The 23725-nt window shown below is 41.5% G+C and overlaps 1 protein-coding gene across 5 annotated transcripts in view; it reads left to right on the forward strand.

The window, feature by feature from the left end:
* Nucleotides 1–23725, forward strand: part of dmd (dystrophin) — a 2012228-nt gene that overhangs the window by 728670 nt on the left and 1259833 nt on the right. For all 5 annotated transcript variants that reach the window (XM_043700735.1, XM_043700733.1, XM_043700734.1 and 2 more), the window contains exon 8: nt 18880–19061. In XM_043700735.1, the coding sequence (XP_043556670.1) occupies nt 18880–19061 (182 nt within the window). The remainder of the gene's footprint in view (nt 1–18879; nt 19062–23725) is intronic.

The following is a 23725-nucleotide window of genomic DNA, read 5'->3' on the forward strand; positions in this document are numbered from 1 at the left end:
GGTAGGCCCATTCTACCCTTACCTGGCCTGATCCAGCTTGCAGATTTAAAAGCTGTGGCAGCCACTGCTCCAGGAACGCTGTAAGCTGGCCTTCCTCTTCCCGTACGGGAAGGCCCAGCAAACGAATATTTTTTCGACGACCTCGATTATTGAGGTCGTCAATATGATTTTCTAAGGTCCGGACTCGCTGCTCGAGAGTCCGGACCTGATCCACGGCCGATTGAGCGGTAGTCTCGGAGGTCGCGGCCTTTAACTCCGCCCCTCCGACTCAGCGTTCAATTTCTTGAATCTCTTAGCGCGGCCGAGAGCGAGTCCCAACGATTTCTGGATTCTACAATGAAGCCATCGATCTTCGAGTCAAGCTTGGAAATCATTTCTGCAAGGCTTGTTACTGTTAGTAAGTCCCCGGGCTGGCTGTGGACGCCTCGGCTGCAGCTGGAGAGGGTGGGGGAGGGGTTCCTGCCGGCTGAGAGCTGCGGGCTCCCTTCGCTTTAGTCATTTTAACTTAGGATTAAATTGTTTAAATGTAATATTACACAACTATTATAAATGATTTGGTGAGCGTGGTAGGGGGTGGGTGACCCACTGTACCCAAGTCGTGGGAGGAGCACTATAGACTCAGTCTTGCTGGGTCGCCGCCATCTTGGATCCCCCGAGATTGGAGATGTTAAACAGTAAACTCTTCAGTACTCCAGAACTCTCTGCGTGATTCCCATTGATATTGGTTTGTTTTGCATCAGGGATGAATGGTTGATGGTTGGCCTATTTTGGAACATTGAATGGATGAACACAAGCTGTATGGGTGGGGTGTGTATGACAGAAGAGCATTTATAAATTGTAACATATCTAAAAAACAAGACACAATTAATTATCTTAAACTTTCTTCATGCATTATCTCCTCCTCGCACCACTAAATGTTCATCTGTGACCTGTAAAACCTTTTTGACTGGAAAGAGTAGCACTTCCAGTTTTCAAATGTATATTTATTTTGAATAATAAAATGGGATATGTCTCATTTATTATTTTCTCTGTTGGAAAGCTAGCTGTAAAATTAATCATTTCTTGCTATGTAATTTGCATTTAATTTACTTTGAGTTTCAAGTAATTTTTTGACAACCCATGTAATTCTGCCACACATTTGGAAGACTGCATTATAGCCAGTTAAACAGCTTTCATTCTTGGCTACAAACTGTACGGTTAATGTTAGAGAAGCAGCTGGAGGATTTCACTAGATTTGGGAATTGGCGCACAAGTGGCAGATGAAGTTCAGTGTTGCAAAATACAAAGACTTTCACATGGAGACAAAAAGATTATTCCTCAAATTCAGAGAAAATAACTACTTGTCTGGTAAATGTCAAAATCTGGGATGTTGAGTAACAATAAATTAAACTGATGGTAACACTGCTTGAATCAGTGAGAAGAGCAAATCAAATGGATCAATCATGAATTGAACTATTGAATAATCTTGCCACGTTATTGATCACAGGTGATTTTTACAAATGTATTCATTCATGGAATGTCACTGGTAGGCCAGCATTTATTGCCTGTCCCCCGTTGTCCTTGAGAAGATGGTCATGTGCTGCTGTCTTTGACTGCTGTGGTTCATTTGGTGTAGGTAGACCGGCTATGCTGTTAGGGAGGGAATTCCAGGATTTTATTACCTAATGACACCTGAAGGAACACTGATTCATTTCCAAGTCAGGATCTTGAGTGGCTAAGAGGGGAACGTGCAGGTGATGATGATCCCATGTATCTGCTGCCCTTGTCCTTGTTGAAGGTAGTGGCTCAGGATTGGAAGGTGCTGTCTAAGAAACCTTGGTTAATTTCTGCAATGCATCTTGGAAATGTTTCACACTGCTACTACCAACCACAGTGATGACATAATTTGAATGCTTATGAATGTGGTGGAAACCAAATGGAGTATCTTTGTCCTGGATGATGTAAAGCTTCTTCTGTGTTTTTGGAGCTGCACCCATCCAGACAAGTGGGAAAGATTCCATCACACTCTTGACTTGTACCTTGTAGGTGGTGGACAGGCTTTCGGGAGTCAGGAGTTAAGTTACTTGCTGCAAGATTCTGAGCTCCCACTACACTGACTAATCCAGTTCAGATTTTGATCAGTCATAATTTTGAGAGTGTTGATAGGGGATTCAGTAATGTTGATACCATTTAATGTGAAGGAGCAATGGCTCGATTCCCTCGTTTTTGGAGATGGTCATTGTCTGGAATTTGTGTGACGCGAATGTTAATTGTCACTAGTCAGCCTTATTGTATTTGGGCATAAACTGCTTCAGTATTGAGAAGTCACGAATGGTACTGAACGTTGTGCAATCATAAGCAAGCGTCCCCACTTCTGAGCTAATGATGGTTGCACTGAGGACACTTCCCTGAGAAATTTGTGTGAATCCAGTTAATGGAAATTTGACATCTGTAATGCTGTGGGCCTCTGGAGGGGGCCAAGATGGATCATCCACGTAGTATTTCTGGTTGAAGATTGTTGTGACTGCTTCAGTCTTAGCTTTTGCACTAATGTGCTGGACTCCCCCCATTGTTGAGGATGAAGATGTTCGTGGACTCACATTCTTCGGTGAGTTATTTAATTGTCCATCAGCATTCATGAGTGGATGTGGCAAGACTGAAGAGTTGAGCTCCATTGGTTGTGGAACTGCTTTGCTCTATCATTTGCTGCTTGTGCTATTTGGCATGCAAGTACTCCTGTTTGGTAGCTTCACCAAGTTGAGACTTTTTTTAGGTATTCTTTGCTCTTATGATCCTGACATGCCCTCCTGCACTCTCCACTGAACCAGGATAGATCCCCAGACTCAATAGGAGATATGCTGGGACATGAAGTTGCAGATTGTGCCAGAGTGCAATTCTGCTGCCGATGGCCCAAAGTGCCTCATGGATGCTAGTCTGGAGTTGCTTGATCTGTTAGAAATCTATCCTATTTAGCATGTAATAGTGTCACACAGCATGATGAAATTCTCATGTGAAGGCAGGAATTTATTTCCACAAGGACTGTTCAGTGGTCACTATTACCAGTACTATCATCAACAGATGCATTGATGGCAGGCAGATTATTAAGGGTGCGGTCAAGTGTGGTTTTCCCTCTTGTTGGTTTCCCCACCACATGCCGCAGATTCAGTCCAGCAGTTATGTCCTTTAGGATTGACCAGTTCAATCAGTCGTACTAGCAAGCTACTCTTGGTGGTGAACATTGATGTTCTTGTCACCTTCTGTGTGTTCTCCAATTGTTGTTCAACATGGAGGATCATTGATTCATCAGCAGTAAGTGATATTTAGTAGGAGGTTTCCTTGCTTGTGATGGACCTGATGCCATAAGATATTACGGGGTCCTGAATTAATGTTGAGGACCTGACAGTATGTCACCGTGCTACCACCTCAATGACAGGATAGGGATGGTGGGCTTTTGCCCGAAATGTTGATTTTCCTGCTCCACAGATGCTGCCTGATGTTGTGTGCTTTTCCAGCACCACGCTCTTGACTCTAACCTCCATCATCTGCAGTATTCACTTTCACCTATAGAGATGGCCCTGTCTGGGACATTGTGTGTAAGGTATGATTCCCATGACTAGGACTACATCAGGCTGTTCCTTGACTGGTCTGTGAGACAGCTCTCCAAATGTTACCACAAACCCCCAGATGGCTATGTTTGCTGATGTCTTTTCCTGTGTCTTAGTTGTTGCCAGGTGACCTATCCATCTCCTTGATCCTTTTTTCCTTTCTAGCGGTTAATCTGACTGAATTGAGCACTGGGTCATTTCTGAAGGCAGTTAAGAGTCGACCATATGAGTGTGGATCTGAAGTCATGTGCAGACCAGTTAAGACTGGCAATTTCCTTCCCTAAAGGGCATTAATGAACCGATGGACTGTTTTTCAAACAATCAACAGTGATTTCATGATGCAAATTTCACCATCTGTTGTGAAATGTGAATCCAAGTCCCCAGACAGTACTTGAGATTCTGAATTACTAGTCCAGTGACAAGACCACAACGCCAGCACCTCCCTAATATGCCTATGCATGCATTACTATATCTCTTAGCTATTCCTTTAGGATCAAGGATGACTTGCTCTCACTCTGGTTTAGAAATGACAGATGAATTAAGTGTGTACCTTGCAGACTGTCATGTGTGGTGCATCAGGTTTTTGGAGGGATTGTGTCAGCTGGTTGGTTAGTTGGAGTTTTGTGTGCATCCTGCAATATGTTGTGGTCAGGTCCACTGGAACTATCTGAGATGCTTTGGGTCAATTCACTGCCATCAATCCTCCTTATTGGAATTAGTCTGAGTTAGTGAAATTATGTGACAAGGGGATGCCTAGGTGCTGTCTTTGACAGAAAAATACATCTGTCTTAATAAACAAAACAGGTTTATTATGTGGTATTTAATAGTCGATTACATTGTTTCTTAGATATTGGTTTTCAGTGAAACATCAGGCTTTACCTCAGAGTAAATAGATATTAATGTTACTGAACATTTTGGTACACAATAAAAAGGTAGTTAACAACTTGATTGTTGGTTCATCCAAGGGACAATCCTGTGTATCTTAATGGACAGAACTTATCTCTTGTTGTGTGAACCGTTTCAGGTGTTAACTGTCTTATACAAAACGCTTGGCATCTCGGAATGTTTCTAAAGATCTTATGTTGGACTTGTTAAGCTGAAGGGCCGGTTTCCACACTGTAGGGATACTACAGTTTTATGATAACAAATTCTTCTGATGTGCTCTGTGTCTTTGAAGAAATTCCTAAAGTGTTTTGACTGTCTTGTTGGAATTATTCTGCGATGACAAAGTTGTAAGTACACCTGTTGCTTCGGGAATCCAGGGTGAAGTGTACAAAATTATATGTTCTGTCCAATAGAGCTGGTTTTGAGTGTTTGATGTCTTGATATTGGGCGTGTTGGCTTGGGGTGGAGGCTGAACCACTTTTCTTGCTTCTGAATTTAAGAGATCCTGTGGAAACATTGCTGCTGACAGTTTTCTCCCGTGTTGTGAGGTACCTGCTGTAGAGTATGACAGTGCTGCTCCTTTAACACGGTTATGCTGTTCTAGGCTTTTTTCTCTGAGAGGTTGTAACAACAGTGATTCCGAAAGGTCTGGCTTGGATGGGTTTTAGGACCAGTTTGATTATAGATGGCAGATATTGCCTCAGGCACAAGGCTATCAAGTTTTAAAAAAAACACTTGTACAATGAAGGGGAAGTGGCCAGTTCTCCCAGCTCAGCTTTTCTCTAATTTGGCTTGGGTTCAGAGCTGCTAGTCAGTCAGTTCTTGAGGCTACTGGCCCAAGAAATGGCTCCATGGAAGAGGGTGTTCTATGCTGAGTCCCTCTGCCATCTGTCTCTCTCCTGTAAGAGCCTGTGTTTGATTTTACCTTTGTTACCAAGTGGCGTTTATGGGGATTGTTGCAGGAATTTGGAATGGCATCATTATGTTGGGATAATCTGTTGGATTTTCGGATAGGTTAAGTGATTCTGTATTCTGTTCTGTTTTGTTTGTGTTTCATTCGGTATTTTTGTAAATAAATTCTGTTTTGTTTGAAACTAAGTGGTTGGGCAAACTGCATCACTCCTGAAATATCCACTACACCTGCTTAAAACAACTGGCAAAGTTAGGATCTGGGCTACTTCCTTGAAATATTTTGAGAGGGTCTGGTCTGGTCCACAACAGATTTGGAGCTCTTTGTAGGTCTTGTTCCACAGTTCCAAATTGGGATTAGGGTTGTTGGACTCAAAGGCAGTGAGTGATAGGTGTTTGTGCCTTTTGTTCCAGGTGTTGAATTTGGTTAGTTTAAATAGTACTTGGGATAGCAATGGCTCCTTCAGTCGCCAAGAGTTTTCTGGGACTAGAAGAAGTGACTTTGGGGGTTTTACAAATGGTGGTTAAAGCCAAGCTGTTGGAATTAGCAGACAAACTGGAGTTGGAGCTGCCTCCTTACGTGAGGAATGGAGTGATAATTACAGCAACAGCTCAGCATTTAAATTTGCTGGAAACAGCGTCAATCTTTAGAGATGGCTAAAATACATTTGAAAATGAAGCAGCTTGAGTGAGAGGCAAAAGACAAGGAAAGGACAACAGAAATAAAACTATTTGAATTACAAGTAAAAGCAGAAAGAGAAAGAAAGAGAGAGAAAAACGGAGAGAGAGGAAGGGAAGAAAGAGAGGGAGTTTCAACTTGAGAAATTGGCACTTAGGCAAGAAAGTCAGCTTAAAAGGATGGGGATGAAGGCTGAAGGTAAGCTTAGTGAGAAAGAGAGTGCGGATGAGCAAACCCGTGGTAGCCAAAGGCCTGGTGGGGATCTGTTTAAATATACTCAAGCATTGTTTAAATTTGATGAGAAGGATGTGTAAGCCTTTTTCATAATTTGAAAAGGGGGCTAAACAAATGTGGTGAAAGTGAGGACTGCAGACGCTAGAGATTAGAGTCAAGGTTAGAGTGGTGCTGGAAAAGCACAGCAGAAGGAGGAGCAGGAATATTGACGTTTCGGGCTCCTCAGATGCTGCCTGACCTGTGCTTTTCCAGCATCACAATAATCCAAACAAATGTGGCTAGTGACCATGTGGGTTTTGTTGATCGATACAAAACTTGTCGGTAAAACTAATGAGGTATTTGTATCACTATCTGAGAAGGTATCTGGGGTATATGAGGAAGTGAAGAAAGCCATCTTAAGTGCATATCAGCTTGTGCCAGAAGCCTACGGACATTTCAGAAATCTAAGGAGGGACCCTGCTGAAACCTACATTGACTTTGAAAGGATCAAACAAAGTAACTTTGATAGGTGGATAAGGGCATTAAAAATAGAGCAAAACTATGACACTCTAAGAGAGACAATTATTTTGGAGGAGTTCAAAAATTCACTTCCTGAACTAGTGAGAATTCATTTGGAAAAGCATCAAGTTAAAATGCCAGGATTAGCAGCTGAAATAGCTGATGCTTGTGAGTTGGTCCGTAAATAAAAATTTGGCTTCCAAAATCAATCTCCATCCATGAGGGATAGAAATTGAGGAAAAGAGAAATCCTTACGTGCAAAGGGAAAGGTAGATCTCGGTGAAGATCATAAGGATAACTTACCACAGGGTAAAAAGGAAACCCTGGAAGGAGGAGGAGAAGCTAAAGAGCTGCAGTGTTTTCACTGCAATAAAGTAGGCCACATGAAATCACAGTGTTGTTGGGTTAGGAAAAGTACTGGGAAGCCAGATGTAGGAAAACAGAATAAGCCAGTGAGTTTGTTGGAATGTAAACGGAAATCACAGTGGAGGCTAGAGAGCTGCACCCGAAAGTACATGCTGCTCAGAGGTTGGTTAAGGAGGAAATGCCAGATCTTCTTAAACCATTCACCTGCAAAGGTAACATTTATTTACCTAGGCCAGGAGCAGCGGGTAAAGAGGTTAAAGTATTAGGAGATACAGGATGCTCTCAATCTATGATGTTAAATGATGAGGACATATGTACCTCTGAAGGACTATTGCCAGAACAGGTTCTAGTAAAAGGAATTCATGGTGAGACAAGAAGCGCTCAGTTATGTAAAGTGAAGTTAGAGTGTCCAGTGAAAAGTGAAGAAGTCCTGGTAGGGGTACTGGATAAACTCTCAGCTCTAGGAATACATTTTGTCCTTGCTAATGATATAGCTGGTTCACAGGTAAAAGTGCTGCCTACTGTGGTTGAAAAGCCAGTAGAAACTCAGTCAACTGAACTATTTCAGGACACATATCCTGAGATTTTTCTGGACTATGTGGTAATGAGGTGACAAAGTCACCAATTGAAACAAGAGAGATCAAAGAGTACAGATCTGAAAGTTGAAGTGGAATTAGCAGAGACCCTGTTTGATCAGATGGTTGAAACAAACCAGGAGCAGGTAGATGACAAAGCTGATTCTTTAGCTCAGATAAAGTAACTGAGTTACAGCAGAAAGATGAAAATTTAAAGCAATCATATCAAAAGGCAGACACAGGAAGATAATCCAAATGTATCCCTGAATGCTACTATCTTAAAAATGATGTCTTAATGAGGAAATGGAGACCACCACATATTCAGGCTGATGAGAAATGGGCAATAGTTCATCAAGTCGTATTGCCAGTGAGTTATAGAAAGGAGGTGTTGTGAGTGGTGCATGAACTTCCAGTAAGGGGTCTTTTAAGGGTAAGGAAAACCCAGGCTAAAATACAAGAATATTTTTACTGGCCTGGACGGCACAAGGATGTAGTTGAATTTTGCCAGAGGTGTCATATGTGTCTGGTAATTGGAACACCACGGACAGTAATAAAGCCCGCACAATTTGATAGTTATTCCTGCATTTGAGGAACATTTTACAAGAGTCTTAATTGATTGCATAGATCCCCTAACTAAGACAAGTGGGAATCAGTGTTTGTTAATAATACTGGATGTCCACTAGATTTCCAGAGGCAGTTCCATTATGGAATATCACAGCTAAAATGATTGTAGAGGTGTTACTCAAAGTTTTCACTAAATATGGATAACCCACAGAGATCCAATCAGATCAAAGGTCAAACTTCACATCAAAATTATTCAAGGAAGTTATGGACAATGTAGGAATCAAACAATTCAAATCTACTGTATACCATCCAGAGTCACAGGGATCACTAGAAAGGTGACATCAAACACTAAAGACCATGTTGAGGGCTTATAGTCAAGACTGTACAAATGATTGGGATAAGGGAATTTTGTTTGTATTTGTTGGGATTAGAGATGCACCAAATGAATCGAACAAATTCACTTCATTTGAATTAGATTTTGGGCATGAAGTGAGAGGACCATTAAAATTGATTCGGGAGAAATTGATAAGTCAGAGTTCAGAGATCACATATTATCGGAAATGATTAAATAAAGCAGGGGAGTTGACTGGACAGCATTTAAAAGTATCCCAGCATGAAACAGGAAGCAGACAAATAATCAAAAACTCAGAATTTTGCTATTGGAGATGAGCTGTGTGGGCTTGGATCGGCGCAACATCGAGGGCCCAAGGGCCTGTACTGCGCTGTATTCTTCTATGTTCTATGTTCTATGTTCTATGAAACAGGAAGCAGACAAGTAATCAAAAACTCAGAATTTTGCTATTGGAGATGAGCTGTTGGTGTTGCTTCAGTGATAGGTGAACCTTTAAAAGCAAAGTTTAGTGGACCTTATCAAGTTGAAAGGAAATTGAGTGAGATGAACTATTCAATAAGGACTCCAATAGGAAGAAATCTGGATGTGTCATATGAATATGCTCAAAAGGCCTTCTGATAGGAAGGAAAGCCAAAGGAGACTATGCTATTGGTCACAACACAGTGAGGGACAAGTTATTATTGCTGTTTTTAGAAGTGTAAAGGGACAAGATAATGCAGACCATGAGCAAGTCCATCACTTCTCCCAGAACAGTAGAAATGGAGATCAGATTGATTTTTTAGGTAAATAAAAAAAAAGTGGAAACTTTGGATTTGATTCAGTTACACCCCCACCCTCCCCTATTGGCCAAATTGGATTAGGAGAGTTTTGAAGTATGAATGGACAATCCAACTCCATCCAACCAAACTCCAAGTTTAAATGTGGAAGTCCGAGAGCTGATTCTTACTCTGACCTTCAGGATGCCAACATCTGCTGCAAACAAGGCCCCAGCCTGCATTTATAAAACACAATGTGAAGACCTCGAATTCACCAGGATATCAGGTTCCCAACCAGTTTTGAAATTCTGGCTGACACTGTCGTATGATAACAAGCTGAAATGCATTACACATGCTGTGATCCACTTATCCTCTAGCAGTAACCATTGTTCCATGTGAAGACAATACTTGGCCTTGATTAACCTGTACAATACAACTGGGTGCCTAGTGCTATCAATGTAAATAAAACATTACAATTTTATCTTTTCCACTGAATTCCTAAATGAAGCTGTCAATGTGTCTCACAGAGGCTGGATAGTTAAATGCTGCACATTTAAGCCTGATTTTCACTGGAGCAACCTCATTCAGTATTAATACTGTAAGAGTAAAACTAAGAATGAGATTATACATTTAATTGTGTTGCATGATATTGCTTCAATTTATATTTATGTTTGAATTGCTCTTCAGTTTTCTGAGCTCTGGCAGCAGAATCAGCAATTAGACAATCCTGGCAGTCCCTGTGCGAGCAAGCTGGCAATCAGACGTGATACCCAGTTAGGCTATCCATGAGAAGAGTAATTCACGTTTAGAAATTATCGGCAGAATTTACAGGGACCCAAATGATATGAAACATGGCAGAATTGTGTGAGAAGTCCAACAAGGTCAATCCCAATGTTGGGAGCAACTCACTGCATCGTTTAACTAAGTTCTAGTTGTTCATGTGAGGTTCCTGCTCAGCAGTAGAGAGCTGGCTGGTAAGAAGGATTATTGGCTTATTAATGACTTTAATAACCGCACAATCTGAATGTGCAGTTTCCTATTGTACCACCGACCCTGAGCAAACTCAACTAGAATTCTCGACATGCAAGTCAGAGTGGGTACCTGATAACTTTAGCTCGCTCTTGGTTGTGAAGACAATTTGTGTTGCTTACCATGTGACTGTATCTCAGGGCATGAGGCATAATCACCAGTCACACACACACTCCTGGTGATGTACATTGGCACTTGATAGTTGCCAACCCTTAGGCACCTTTTCAATCCACTGCAGGATATACTGGCAACTGCCATCGAAAGATTGCTGTGAGGACATGTTGCATGCAGGGATGGGCACTTAGCTCATGGATTGGACTAGTTTGCATCTCGGGTCGAACTGTTGCACTTGCTTATTTTGTACATCCTTGTCATGTCTGTTAGTACATCGTTGCTTCAGCCAGAACTTCAAGGCTATCTGTACTGCTGTATCGATGTGCAGTTTTGTTCAGGTTCACAGACAGGCTGCTTGTCAGCAGGGATGGACATCTTGCTGTATAGCATAAAGAAACTTTAACACTTGCGGCAGGTGCCCGGTGCCTGCACAGAAACACATTCAGCCATGTGTCTGTGGAGGAGGGAATAGCCTTCAAGGGTGTTCGCTGTCAGTCAGCAGTCCCAGTATTGTCAATCATAGGAGCAATTTACAAACTGTCCAGGATTTGATCATAGTCAGTTGGTTTACTGGGCTGGTCTTCTTCAGGGGTATGTCCAGCTACAACTTAGGGAGTTGGCAATAGTCTCTCCTGTAGGTTCATTGGGGGCCTTTGCCCCTGATTGCCCATAAGCAATCAGGGGAATTGCGTGTTATCAGTTGGGGAGCTGGAAACACGAGTGATGAGATCACTCATTCATGTCTCGGCACTGTTTGACAAAGTGAGTCAGAGGTCTGGAGCAAATACACTCCTCGGGACCCTGTGTGTTGAGCAGTGGGGTGGTGGGGCGCGGGAGGGGAAGTTGTAAGGCCAACCTGTTAAAAGGGGATGGGGCTTGAGATCAATTAGGGACACGGATGGTGATGGAGGGATGTCCAAGTATAAAGGATTATGCGGTGTAGCATCAATAGGCTACTGGAAGGATGGTTATCCACTGGCGGAATTGTCCTGAACTGTGGTGTGTATTAGTGAGCTGGAATGTTGAAATTCAGAGGACAAGAAGGGAAGTTGGATGTGGAGCAAAGTTCAATGTGTTGGGCCTCCATGTGGCAAGAGGTGGGATCTGGAAATGAGCTTCAGAACTTTTGTAAGATCAAACAGGATATCTCAGCTCTTAGGTTCTGTGGAGCTGTGGTAGTGCCAATGCTAGGAGTGCTCCCTCTGTGCAGTGTTCCCTGTCCTCACTTGCTGTTCACTAGATGTTAAGTGCACGTAGAAAATGATTAGGAAAATGCTCAGGGTGGCTGGAGGCAAATGTGGGATCTGTGTCTACTGTGCACAAGGAAGGGGCAAATCCATGAAACAGGCGATTGCAAAGTGCATCAACATTTAATTTGCAATCATTTCATTGGTAATGCTTTCAGAGTGACTATGTTTCAGGTTCAAATGCTGGTCAAAGACAATTTAAACTTTCCCTTTGGTCCTTGTAGGTTGAACATTGGCATCTTAGTGATGTGAGATGTTGGGGGCTGCAGCAGGGAGATGAGATGTCAGGGAAGTGTTACAGCCAAAGGCCCCTCATGGTTCTTCAGGTCTACAGGAGGCGAGTAAGGTGCAGTGCTGCCACAGGCTCCATTTATTCCGGGGCACTGTGATGGTACTGTGCCAGATGCTGGAGCAGGATCTGAGGGCAGCAAGAGTAGAAGGCCATCCTCTCTTGGTGGCTGATAGAATTGCTGCATTTCAAACCTTCAATGCTCCTGGCTCCTTCCAACAAGTGATGGGTGACCTGTGTGGGATGCTGAAAAATGTGTTCAGGCTTATGCCTGAAACGTTGATTCTCCTGCTCCTTGGATGCTGCCTGACCTGCGCTTTTCCAGCAACATATTTTTCAGCTCTGATCTCCAGCATCAGCAGTCCTCACTTTCTCTGACCTGTGTGGGATGTCTCAGTAGTGCACCCAGAAATGTATCAGGTTAGTGACTAATGCCACCTGTACAAGATCACACTGATTCATTCAGCTCTCCCCATGACAAGGTCAGTGCTATAGCCTGGGCAGTAGGACTCAAAGATCCAGCTGGCTTGCTCCGGTTGCTATAGACTGAACATACAAGGCTCGTTACTAGGGGAGAAAGTGAGGTCTGCAGATGCTGGAGATCAGAGCTGGAAATGTGCCGCTGGAAAAGCGCAGCAGGCCAGGCAGCATCCAGGGAACAGGAGAATCGACACTTCGGGCATAAGCCCTTTTTCAGGAAGGGCTTATGCCCGAAGGGCTTATGCCCGAAGCGTCAATTCTCCTGTTCCCTGGATGCTGCCTGGCCTGCTGCGCTTTTCCAGCTGCACATTTCCAGCTCGTTACTAGGGGACAAGTATGACCTACTGTGATCATGGCTGATGACATTATTTGACAATGCCCTGACTCAGGCAGAGTGCTGGTACTGCTGCTGATGCTTTGACCGGGGTCACAGTGGAATAATTGTCAGGGACTGCCGAAGATGTGGTCCCACTGGTTGTACCATTCTGGGAGGGGGGCTAGTAGGAGTGTGTAAGTGCGGAGAGGGCATGCCCAGAAACTGAACTGCTTCATCCTGTTGATTTGTGCTTTGTGCAATTGGAACAGCCGATGTGCTGATGCTGCGGAAGACAAGGAATGGGAGCAGTTTTGTGAGAAAGGCAATGGGGCGGAAGGAGCTGTCTTTGGACATGACAAGCCCGACAGCACCTGCTTGACGCTGGATTGCAATTGATAAGAGCTGGCTACAGCAGACCATCACAGAGTATAAATACTTGTTGAGCCCTTTGATGTGAAGGGCAGTGTTTGTCACTGGCCACCCGGGTGTTTTCCTGTCTTCCTGGTGGTGGAATTTGAATAAAGATTCGTGCACTTTGTGTCTTTCACGGAAAAGAAAAAAAAAGAATAAATACTTGTTGACCATTTTCGTTTGCAGTGACAGGGTGCATCGCTGCCCCTATTCACTTTGATTTTCTGCTGCCTGTAAATAAAAGTTCATCTTTGAGATTGGTTGTTTGTTTGTCTGTCTACATGTGATGTTCCCTAAGTTGACAATGCCAAGATGCAGGTCTACAGTGACACTGGGGGGAGAGTTGTAGTGTTCGGATGGAATGTAGATAAGTTCAGGTAAATTGTGTGGCCTGGTAATTAAGCAGTGATTAAGGTGAGAGAATGGTTTATGTGCAGTGGAGTGCTGGCTGTGCACAGCATAGCTTAATGTCTCCTGTGCCTTTACGTTGCTGGAATAGTGCAATACATTGTAGCCAAAGCTTGAGTCAGTGCTCAACAATCTTTTTTTTAAAATTCCATGATGGGATGAGGGCATTGCTGGCTAACCCAGCATTTATTGCCCATCCCTAATTGCCCAGAAGGCAGTTAAGAGTCAACCCTAAAGGACCTGAAATGGATTAATGGTCATGATTGGACTAATTATTGCAGCGTGTTTTTTTTATTGAGTTCAAATGCCACCATTTGCCCTGGTGGGATTCGAACCCAGGTCCCCCGAATGATACCAGGGGTCTCTGGATTAACAGTCCAACAAAAATACCACGAGGTGATCGCCTTTTACAGGAAGGCAGGTGTTAGAATTGGGTCAGGGTGTACCAAAAGGTAGATCATTAATGAGGTGAGTTTGGTAAGACTTGACAGGAATCTCATTTGGCCTCATTGGGGGAACTTTCTGTGAAACTGGCATTTAGCCAACAAGCCCATGGAATTCAAACCATTTGGACATCTCCAGAAGAGTCTTTTCAAGAAAATGATCAGCCTCCAGATACTCCACAGTGATACCAGTCATGTTCTGAGACCTGGAGCGCAAGCATGACTATACCAAAATAAACTAAAGGATTCAATAATAAAGATTTCACAGCTACTGACTATTTGAAGGTTAAGAGAAAAAAAATGGTTGACCAGTATTACCTTATTGATCCTTTTGATGTTTAAAGATGCATATCCCCTCTCCAAAACCATCGCTTCCTATAACTAGTTGGGTCCCGCCATAGTTCAAGTGAAGCCTGCCCCAGTGGATTAGCTCTCTACTCCCCAGTACTAATGCCAGAACCCCATGAACTGTGTAACCCTTTCCTCTCATGCCAATCTTTCAACCACGTGTTTCACTCCTCCTTAACTTTATTTGGCCAACATCAGTTATTTGGCTTGTGGGTCAGGTCATCGTCCTGAGATGATTATTACCTTGGTGGGGGAGGAGGGGGTTCAGCTTTGTAATTGAACTCGAACTGTTGTAAATCTTTCAGCAGAAGCTCCTTTTTACTCCTATCAATGTGGTCGGTACCAGCATGGTAAACAACAACTGGATCCCTTCTCTCCTGCTCCAAATTCTTCCCTAGCACTAAGCAAATGTCATTATTCCTAGCTCTAGGCAGGTGTCACAGCCCTCAGGACTCATGCTCACAGTGACACTGAACAGTTCCTAACCCCATCATTATATCGTCCTCTCTAGCTGTTGCATCTCTATTGTGCTCCCCCCACCCCACCCCCCACCACTGAATTCCTCCTTGTTTTATGATCAGATGGCTTGTCATTTGTATAGTCCCTGTTCTTATCCATGTGGCTCATAAGAACCTTGTAACTGGGGATAATTTCAGTGGCTGAGGCTCATCAAATGCTTCCTCTTGGGTCCCCAAACCTGCCTCCCCAGCAATCACGTCCTCCTGTCCCTGATCACGGACTTAATTTTAAGCACCTAATCTGAGTGGTACGACTGCTATCCTGATGTTCATATTTCAGACTCCAGCTCCTCAATGCAGACCTGAATTTGCTTTCCCTCTGGATCAATTAATTTAAAGGCCTCTCGACAATTTCAGTCTGAAGTCACTGGTGTCAGCAGGGATCAACTTGGTTTCCAGCAGCTCAATCATGCTGCAGTAGCAGACCATGACAACCTGTTGTCACTATTGTATTTTGTTCAACTTATTAATTAATCAGCGTTGTATCCTACTCTTTACCCTTTGTTTTATTTTCTTTATCATTTTGTAATAGTAGTACAAAGTCTAAGTTTCCATCCACCTGCGACTCCACTCACAGTACACTGGCGGTGGCTAGCCTGCTCAGTGTCAGTCCCTGAAGTGAGCAGATTCTGCATCCTCTGTTAATTTTTTTCTTTTTTCTCCTTACCCTTTATGGTATGTTTTACACCAATACAAATTTTCTCATTAGTAAGTTCTTCTTAAGAAAAATTGAAGCAAAAGACCAGAGATATAAACACAAACTTAAGACCTTACTTTTACTTTAATGATCAGAAAGACTCCCTGTATCCCTTATTCACTAATCAATAGCTTTGCTTAGAGAAAAAACAACCATCGCTTCTTTCTTTGCACTGCCTAACTCCTTGAGGCAGTCAACTTTGGCACTCAAGTCAGGAATCACACAATGTAGGAATCGAGCTTGGATCTTGCTAATCTGTTTGCCTCAATAGCACCCTTACAATGCAGCCCATGAATCAGTTCTGTTGCCAGCGGAATTGTGGAACTTACCATCAATAATTGAATAGAATTGAGACAACTCTCAATCTGTTACATAAACCTGCTCATTCTAAGAGATAATATGCAGTAAAATATTGCTCAAAGTCTTAAGGTGGTGATAAGGTGGTGATCATATGTTTGAGTAACCCAAGAGGAGTTTTTCTTTTAATAAAATAAAATGTTTTATTTAAGGTTGATTAAGTAAATAATGAGATGTCACTGGGAATACTAAGGAATTTTCTCAAAGATCATGATAGGTCACTGCACTTACAAATGCAAGCATAATAATTTTATTTCTATACATAGTTAGACATCAAGCTAATATCTCAGACTTTTAAAGTCCAAAGCAATGGAGATAATTAAATGTATAAACATAGTCATTGATCAAGTCCACTCCTTACTGAAGAAAAGCGATTGTTATTATTTTTGTATTGGTTTAATATGTGACAGTGTATGTGGTGTCCATGAAGACCATGTAAACAATTTGCTATGAAATTGTTGAATCATTTTCATTATTTCTTGAAAGGTTCATTTTAGATTATGCAAGCTTCAACTTATAAGACATCAACAAGGGCTTTTAAAAAAATCAATAATTTTGGGGGTTTTCTTTTCTTGCAATGACTGATCTCAGATCAAAAGGTTTCATGCACCAAACCAAATCACAGCATTGTACGTGAATTTCCAGGGGGTTTAGCTTCTAAACTGTTGTTCCTCTTTCTAGTCACAAATGTAAATCCTAAACAATTTCATGCATGCTGTCCTGATAATGCTCCTATATTTCAGAAGAAAAAGACATGGTAGCATTCTGACATAAATATAGCATTGCCTGGCCACACAGCTACCAAGTCAGAGCTACCAGCTGCGAAGTGAATTGCTTTGCTGACTTGCACATTCAATCCATCAGAAGGTGACATTTGTTTTTGTAGCACAGCCTGATGGCCTTTCTTGATATAGATGCCAAGTGTTCAGCATTACTGTTCATTTAAGACTTTAAGCCCCAGCATCACTCTGCCTGAAAAACAGGAGAGACTCGATTCCCATTAAAATGGATCAAACTGGGAAGTAGTAAAATTACTAAACTGCACGTGCCTAGAGGGTGGGAAGGTGACTTAGCAATTATGTAAGTGCAAGGCACGCTGCATGTTTAGCTGATGTAAATTTGCCAAAAGCACATTGCTGCCCTATATGTTATCTCACCTGTGGATATAATATAATTAAATATCCAAAGCCATGGGCTGTAATTACAGTCAACTATACCCAACCAAAACCTCATGAGGTGAGTATAATGCCTCCAGTGGCAGTAATGCTGAGGAGCTTGACGTGAAGGAAACAATCAAAAAAGTGGAAATCAAAGACTGCTTGGTTGAAACAAATGTTTGGAATAGTATGAGGACTTTATTCATTTTGTACAATAATTTCAGAACTCTTACAGCTTTGTTGGTGAGGTGACAGGTTTGATTGAAGAAGATATCAACAGGTGCACAAATGGAATTCTTCAACTGCAGTTGTGCAGAATGTAAGAACCATTTTGAAAAGAAACAACATGTAATGGAAGATGAGAAGTGTTTTTAGCTTAGATTAGATTCCTTAGTGTGGAAACAGGCCCTTCAGCCCAACCAGTCCACACCGACCCTCTGAAGAGTAATCCACCCAGACCCATTTCCCTCTGACTAATTGGGCAATTTAACATGGCCAATTCACCTGACCTGCACATCTTTGGACTGTGGAAGGAAACCATAGCCCCCAGAGGAAACCCACACAGACACGGGGAGAATGTGCAAACTCCACATAGTCACCTGAGGCTGGAATCAACCCGGGACCCTGGTGCTGTGAGGCAGCAGTGCTAACCACTCAGCCACCATGCCGCCCTGTTCTCTGGCTCAGTGTGTTCACACAGGCAAATTAAGAGAGTCTCGGTTGATCATCAGCCGGCTGGTCTTAGGATGGCTGTGGTACCATGCCATACCTGATGTTCGGGTTCCAGGTTTGGGATCAGAAAAGTCTTGTTTGCTGGCCACTGGCCTTTGCAGGATTAGTCTTGGCTATGGTACCCAATGGGAGAGAACAGCCTGCTGTGAGTAATTGAGATTCAGGCAAGAATATAACCATTTGGACAGTGGTGAGACTACCTGATTACTGATGTTAGCAAAAAGAATAGATGACTGAAGGAAAGGGTTGGGGTGAAAGTGCTATGGCTCTGAAACCCATTTTGGAGATTTTCATTGCTTGAGGCAGGCAATGTGCAATTCATCCACAAAGCAACATAGAAATGCATTTACATCCATTTTCATAATAAAGGGAGTATAACACGCAGAATGTTATATTAAGGACAGCTTAATTGTTTTGTATGCTTATAAAAACACCAGTGCTTCAGGAACACTTTCTGGGAATTTATTTTCATTTTTCACATTGTGATTGTAATTGTTATGTTGAGCCCATAGTCACATTGTGACTTTAAACTTCCAAGGATCTGGCACTTTAATATGTGCACATTATTTCTGTGAGGTCTATTCATAATAACAATCAGTGAAATATGAATGTATATAGCCAGCTTTTTTTTTTCTAAAGAACAATGATAGAATTGGCTTTGCCTGAGGAAAGAAAATAACCATTCTGAAAATATGTACGATCTTCATTTGTATGCAAGGCTGATAGTTTGAAGTGTAGAGCTATCTCATATTGCCCTAATTAGTCTCTGGAGGACATGCATCTAGAATTGCCTTGTTCATTAGGCTGTCTGTTTCCTGATGGTTTGATTGGTTGATTCTGGCTGTGAAACAGCATGCATCTCCCCACATTAGAAGTGCAAGTAAACAAACCTTTTCCATTTATAAAAAAAAAATCCACGCTTCTTTTTACAGACGTTGCAACTGCACACCCAGACAAGAAGTCCATCATTATGTACATCACGTCGCTCTTCCAGGTTCTGCCCCAGCAAGTAACCATTGAAGCCATCCAGGAGGTTGAAACTCTGCCACGACAGCCAAAGGTCACTCAGGAAGAACAAAGAGAGATGCAGCAAAAGCAGCATTTCTCCCAACAGGTGATGATTTGAAAGCTTGACCAAAAGTACCTGTTAAGCATGCTTCAAGTGTAGTCACTCTGTTCACATTTAACCACTTGAATGCGAAGAATCTTGGTATGTCCTAAGTTTGAATGTGCACTCTGCAGTTTATCATTTGCAAAGCTGGAATTCTGAGTGTTTGGAACAGTAAAGTGCTAAATAGTTCAGCCAAGACAACACACAGCATTTCCATATTCACAACTCTTTGAATTGTGGCAAGAATTTAATTAGATCTTTAAAACGTTAAATGATGAATATTTTGTCCACATGCTCATGTCCTAATTTCAGCCATAGAGGTACAGAGCGAGGGTTGCGTACTATACCTACAGGTGAGAATGGAATTGGGACAAATTGCTGTAGGCTGTTGGCATGGAATGTTTAATGCCTACAAAGTGAACTGGGCAGAGTCCCTAGTTTGGCTTGCATATAGTGTCAGAAGATTCATCGTGAAAGTGTGGTCTGTGATTAAAAGTTAAATTTAAATATGCACCCATAGTTCTATGAATACTTCTGCATGTTTAAAAATTGTTTATAGTTGTTTGTGTTTTGTTTCTATTTGTTTTTTGATTCTGTTGTGCTTGTCTGATAGGCTGTGGCATGTATTTTGTTGTCATGGTAATCATTTTATTTATCAGAACTCTGCTGTGCAGCTTTTATATGAATCATCACAATTCTTTTTAATAAGTAGATACAACATGCTATGACAATCCAAACAAAAAAAAACATAGTGCAATACTGAAGTGAGATTAGAATGGAGTTTTAAACCTTAACTCTTTTAGAATGCTCTTTAGTTATCTTCTGAACAGGAGAACTCAGAATAGTGGACACTTACAATCACTTTGGAATAACAACCTAAAGAAATGACAGCAAGTGTTATATGTCTATGATATGTGCATCTCAAAGTACTGATTTCATCCAAGAAATATTTAAGCAGAACATGTTGCATCAAAACCATAAAATAAATCATTCAATGTTCATAGAGACTGCTGCTGCAGTTTAGTGGAAAGTTTGGTTACATTACTGATTTGCAAGCACTTCTGTTTGTTTATATCTGACTTGAATAATGTGGGAATATAACAGAAAAGTACAGAGAACAAAATAATGACAAGTGTGAAAGTGTGGCTGTGAGGCTTACAGCAGTGCTCTGTATGAAGGGGTCAGATAAAATTCTGAGTATATAGTCTGACTCAGGATTGTTAAAGATTGATGGTAGGTCAGTGATGGAACTGAAGTAAATTGAAGACTTCGTAAGCGCGGAGCTACACTTTAATGATACGGTATAAGAAGGCGTACTTGCTGACCATGACTACATGAGGTCATTGAACCTTTTGCAGCACTACATTTAAATTCTTAGAATATGACTCCTGACATCGCCTGCCATTGCTATCTGGTTCCACTGTCTCTTAAATAGCTGTGTGGAGGAAGTAGGATGCTGTGTCCATGAATCTAAGACTGTACTCTCTCCCATATTGGGCCAGTATTCAGTCTTTTTCCACCACCTAACCATCTTGCTCCCCTTTAAGAGGTGAATGGTGGCTTTAACCAACATATGAACTTTACGTCACGTCACTCTGGGAGGAGTTAAGTAGAAAGTAAGCCTAAGTGTAGACCAATTTTGCGACATGGCCTATTTTTGGCAGAATCTTCATGTAAACATATTGTAATAACAAATATATACTCAGAGTAGTAGATGGAAGGGTAGTAAAGAAACCATGCCACAGAGTTAACAGCAGCCTGATACTACAATGCAATGTTTTAACTTTTAGTATTATAGTTAAACTGGGAATCCCTATATGGCCACTTTCTATTTGGATCACTTGAAAATGTTGCATCTGTGAACAGCTCGACACCACGTTATTTTGCGGAAAATGCTGCAAACATACCAAATTTGCAATTCCATTTTGAAGCAATGGTAGGTGTTTTGAGGGGCCTAGAGGAGTCCCTGTAATAGGAACCAGATAAATAATCTGCATCATTGTAGTTTAATGTATTGTGGATAACACCGCAAAGCAAGAATGACTGGGATTGTAGGAGGCACAGCATCAAGAATGAACATCATTGGGTGAAGAAGAATTGGATGAAGAAGCAAGAGAACCACAAGAAGGAAGGATCATGCAGCACATTGCATCTGAATAAGACAGGGAACAACTGCTGGAGTTCTGTGTTTGCTGTTCAACCTGCTTATCTGAGAAGAGAATACACAGTTAGTATGCATCTGTGCTCACTTTCATGGAGGAGATAGTGCTGACAATCGTTGACACAGAAACTACTGAGATTATGGCCAATAATGGTACTTCATGTAAACATATTGTAATAAATATATACTCAGAGTAGTAGATGGAAGGGTAGTAAAGAAACCATGCCACAGAATATTTTACCTAATGGTCCTGCTATTGTCCTATCTCTAACTCTTAACATCTTCTGATATCCAAGTTGTAGATGGTGTAAGCATGTGTCTCTTGCCTTTCATCTCTCCCTCACTGCAATTTGACCCTTGAACTTTTTTTTTTACAAAGACCCATAAACGTCCACTTGGTCACACATTGGTGTGTTACCACTTATGGAGCAGACTGAAGCTGTCACTCGGAAACTATTATTGCCAGTGAGCCATGCGCTTTCAGAAAAAGTGTACTTCTTTTTCTTGAAGAATGAGCTTTGACCCGAACTCTACTGCTTTTCTTTGAAATACTGCTACAGAATGTTTTAACAGTTTAAAATCTCACACAATAGATGGCACTTCCAGTGTGTCAGCACTCCCTCATTAGTGCTCTGAAATTTCAGCTTGGATCATGAGTTTGGCTCAAGTTGCCATTGAGCTTAATTGTGAAAGTTGAAGTATGACCACTGAACTAAAGCATTTGCCAATTTCTTGTCGTTTTATTATTGAATTATAGCTGGAATTCTGATGATGGTGACTGCAAACTGTGTGTAATATAAATTATCATGTTAAATCCCAAATGTGATAACAGTTTACTTTGATCATGGTGAAAAAGGTTAGTATGCAGGTACAGTAAGTAATTAAGAAAGCTGCTGGAATGTTATCATTTTTCTTTGTAAGGTGGATTAAATGCTAAGAAGGAAGTTATGCTTCCGGTACACAGGACACTGGTGAGATCATTGTGCACAGTCCCCTTCTTTAAGGCAAGATGTAAACGCACTAGTGGCAGTTCAGAGAATATTTATAAGACCTATACTTGGAATGAATGGGTTGCTTTATGAATTATCAAAATCAGTCAATGTTGCTGCAGTGTGCATCGCTGACACTAATTCTTTATGCTCATGCCAAAGCTTACGGTTAAATAAACTTTGGAGAACTGTTCTGACCTATTTTTTGCAGAAATATCCACCCCTCAGCAGGATGAAAATCTTTTTTGTCACTTGTACTCATTTAGTGGCTCATTAGCAGCTTGAGAGATGTTCAAAGATCATCATTATTAAAGGTGCAGTATGATTTTGAAATGGCACGTGACTTTTGTTACTCCGCCAAGACTCATAAAAAACAAATAGCATTTAACATGCTACTTTACAAGTGTTCCATCTGATATTGAATTAAATAGACAAGAAAAAGTCACTTAAATTGAAATTGGGACTTCTGCATCACTTACACAGAGGCTGCTGTGATTAATTTATATTTCTAAATAGTCTGAAATAATTTATAGCCTATTAATTGGTATAGAAATTGATATATAATTCATTTGAAGATAGTTGCATCTCCCAGTCTTTTTCTTGATGCAAATGCACACCAGCCAGTCAATATGAAAGCAATGGTCAGCTCCTCTACCAAGTAATCCAGTGCTGTAGCTATGAATTGGGGCACTAAGATGTGCTAAGAGTGAACGAAAGTTAATTTTGACCCTTTTGTTTCTTTATGAATGGACCAGGCCTTTACGACCAATAAGCTAGAAAATTAAAATTTAGATGTCTAAGCCACTAAGTTTGTAGTTAGTCTGTGGTAGCATCTGTTTTAACCTCATGGTGAAACATCAGTCTGCCTTGCACAATCTTAACCCAAAGACATTCATGAAATGTATAGGATGCCGATTTTACATTAGTTTTCAAAATTGATTCAAACAATCATGAAAGTTTTCACTTAATCACCATATTTCACATCCTTTGATTGTTCAAAGCATTTTCCTGCCAATGAAATATTTATGAAGTTAGCTATAGATAAGTGTGCACTACAGGGCAAGAGTTATAGATGGGGGCAGGGAAATTATGATGCTGTGAGGCATGACTTAGGATGTGTGGCCTGGAAAAGTAAGCTTCAAGGCAAGGGTGTAATTGATATGTGGAGCTTATTCAAGGAACAACTATTGAGTGTCCTTGATAAGTATGTGCCCGTCAGGCAGGGAGGAAAGGGTCGTGTGAGGGAGCCGTGGTTTAATAAGGAATTGGAATCCCTTGTTAAATGGAAGAGGGCAGCCTATGTAAAGATGAGGCGTGAAGATTCAATTGGGGCGATTGAGAGTTATAAGGAAGCCAGGAAGGACCTGAAGAGAGAGCTAAGAGCAGCAAGGAGGGGACATGAAAGGGCCTTAGTTGGTAGGATTAGGGAAAACCCTAAGGCTTTCTATAGGTATGTCAGCAATAAAAGAATGACTAGGGTAGGAATAGGTCCAGTCAAGGATAGTAGTGAGAAGTTG

Source organism: Chiloscyllium plagiosum, chromosome 12, assembly GCF_004010195.1.
Source record: "Chiloscyllium plagiosum isolate BGI_BamShark_2017 chromosome 12, ASM401019v2, whole genome shotgun sequence".
Taxonomy (NCBI): Eukaryota; Metazoa; Chordata; class Chondrichthyes; order Orectolobiformes; family Hemiscylliidae; genus Chiloscyllium; species Chiloscyllium plagiosum.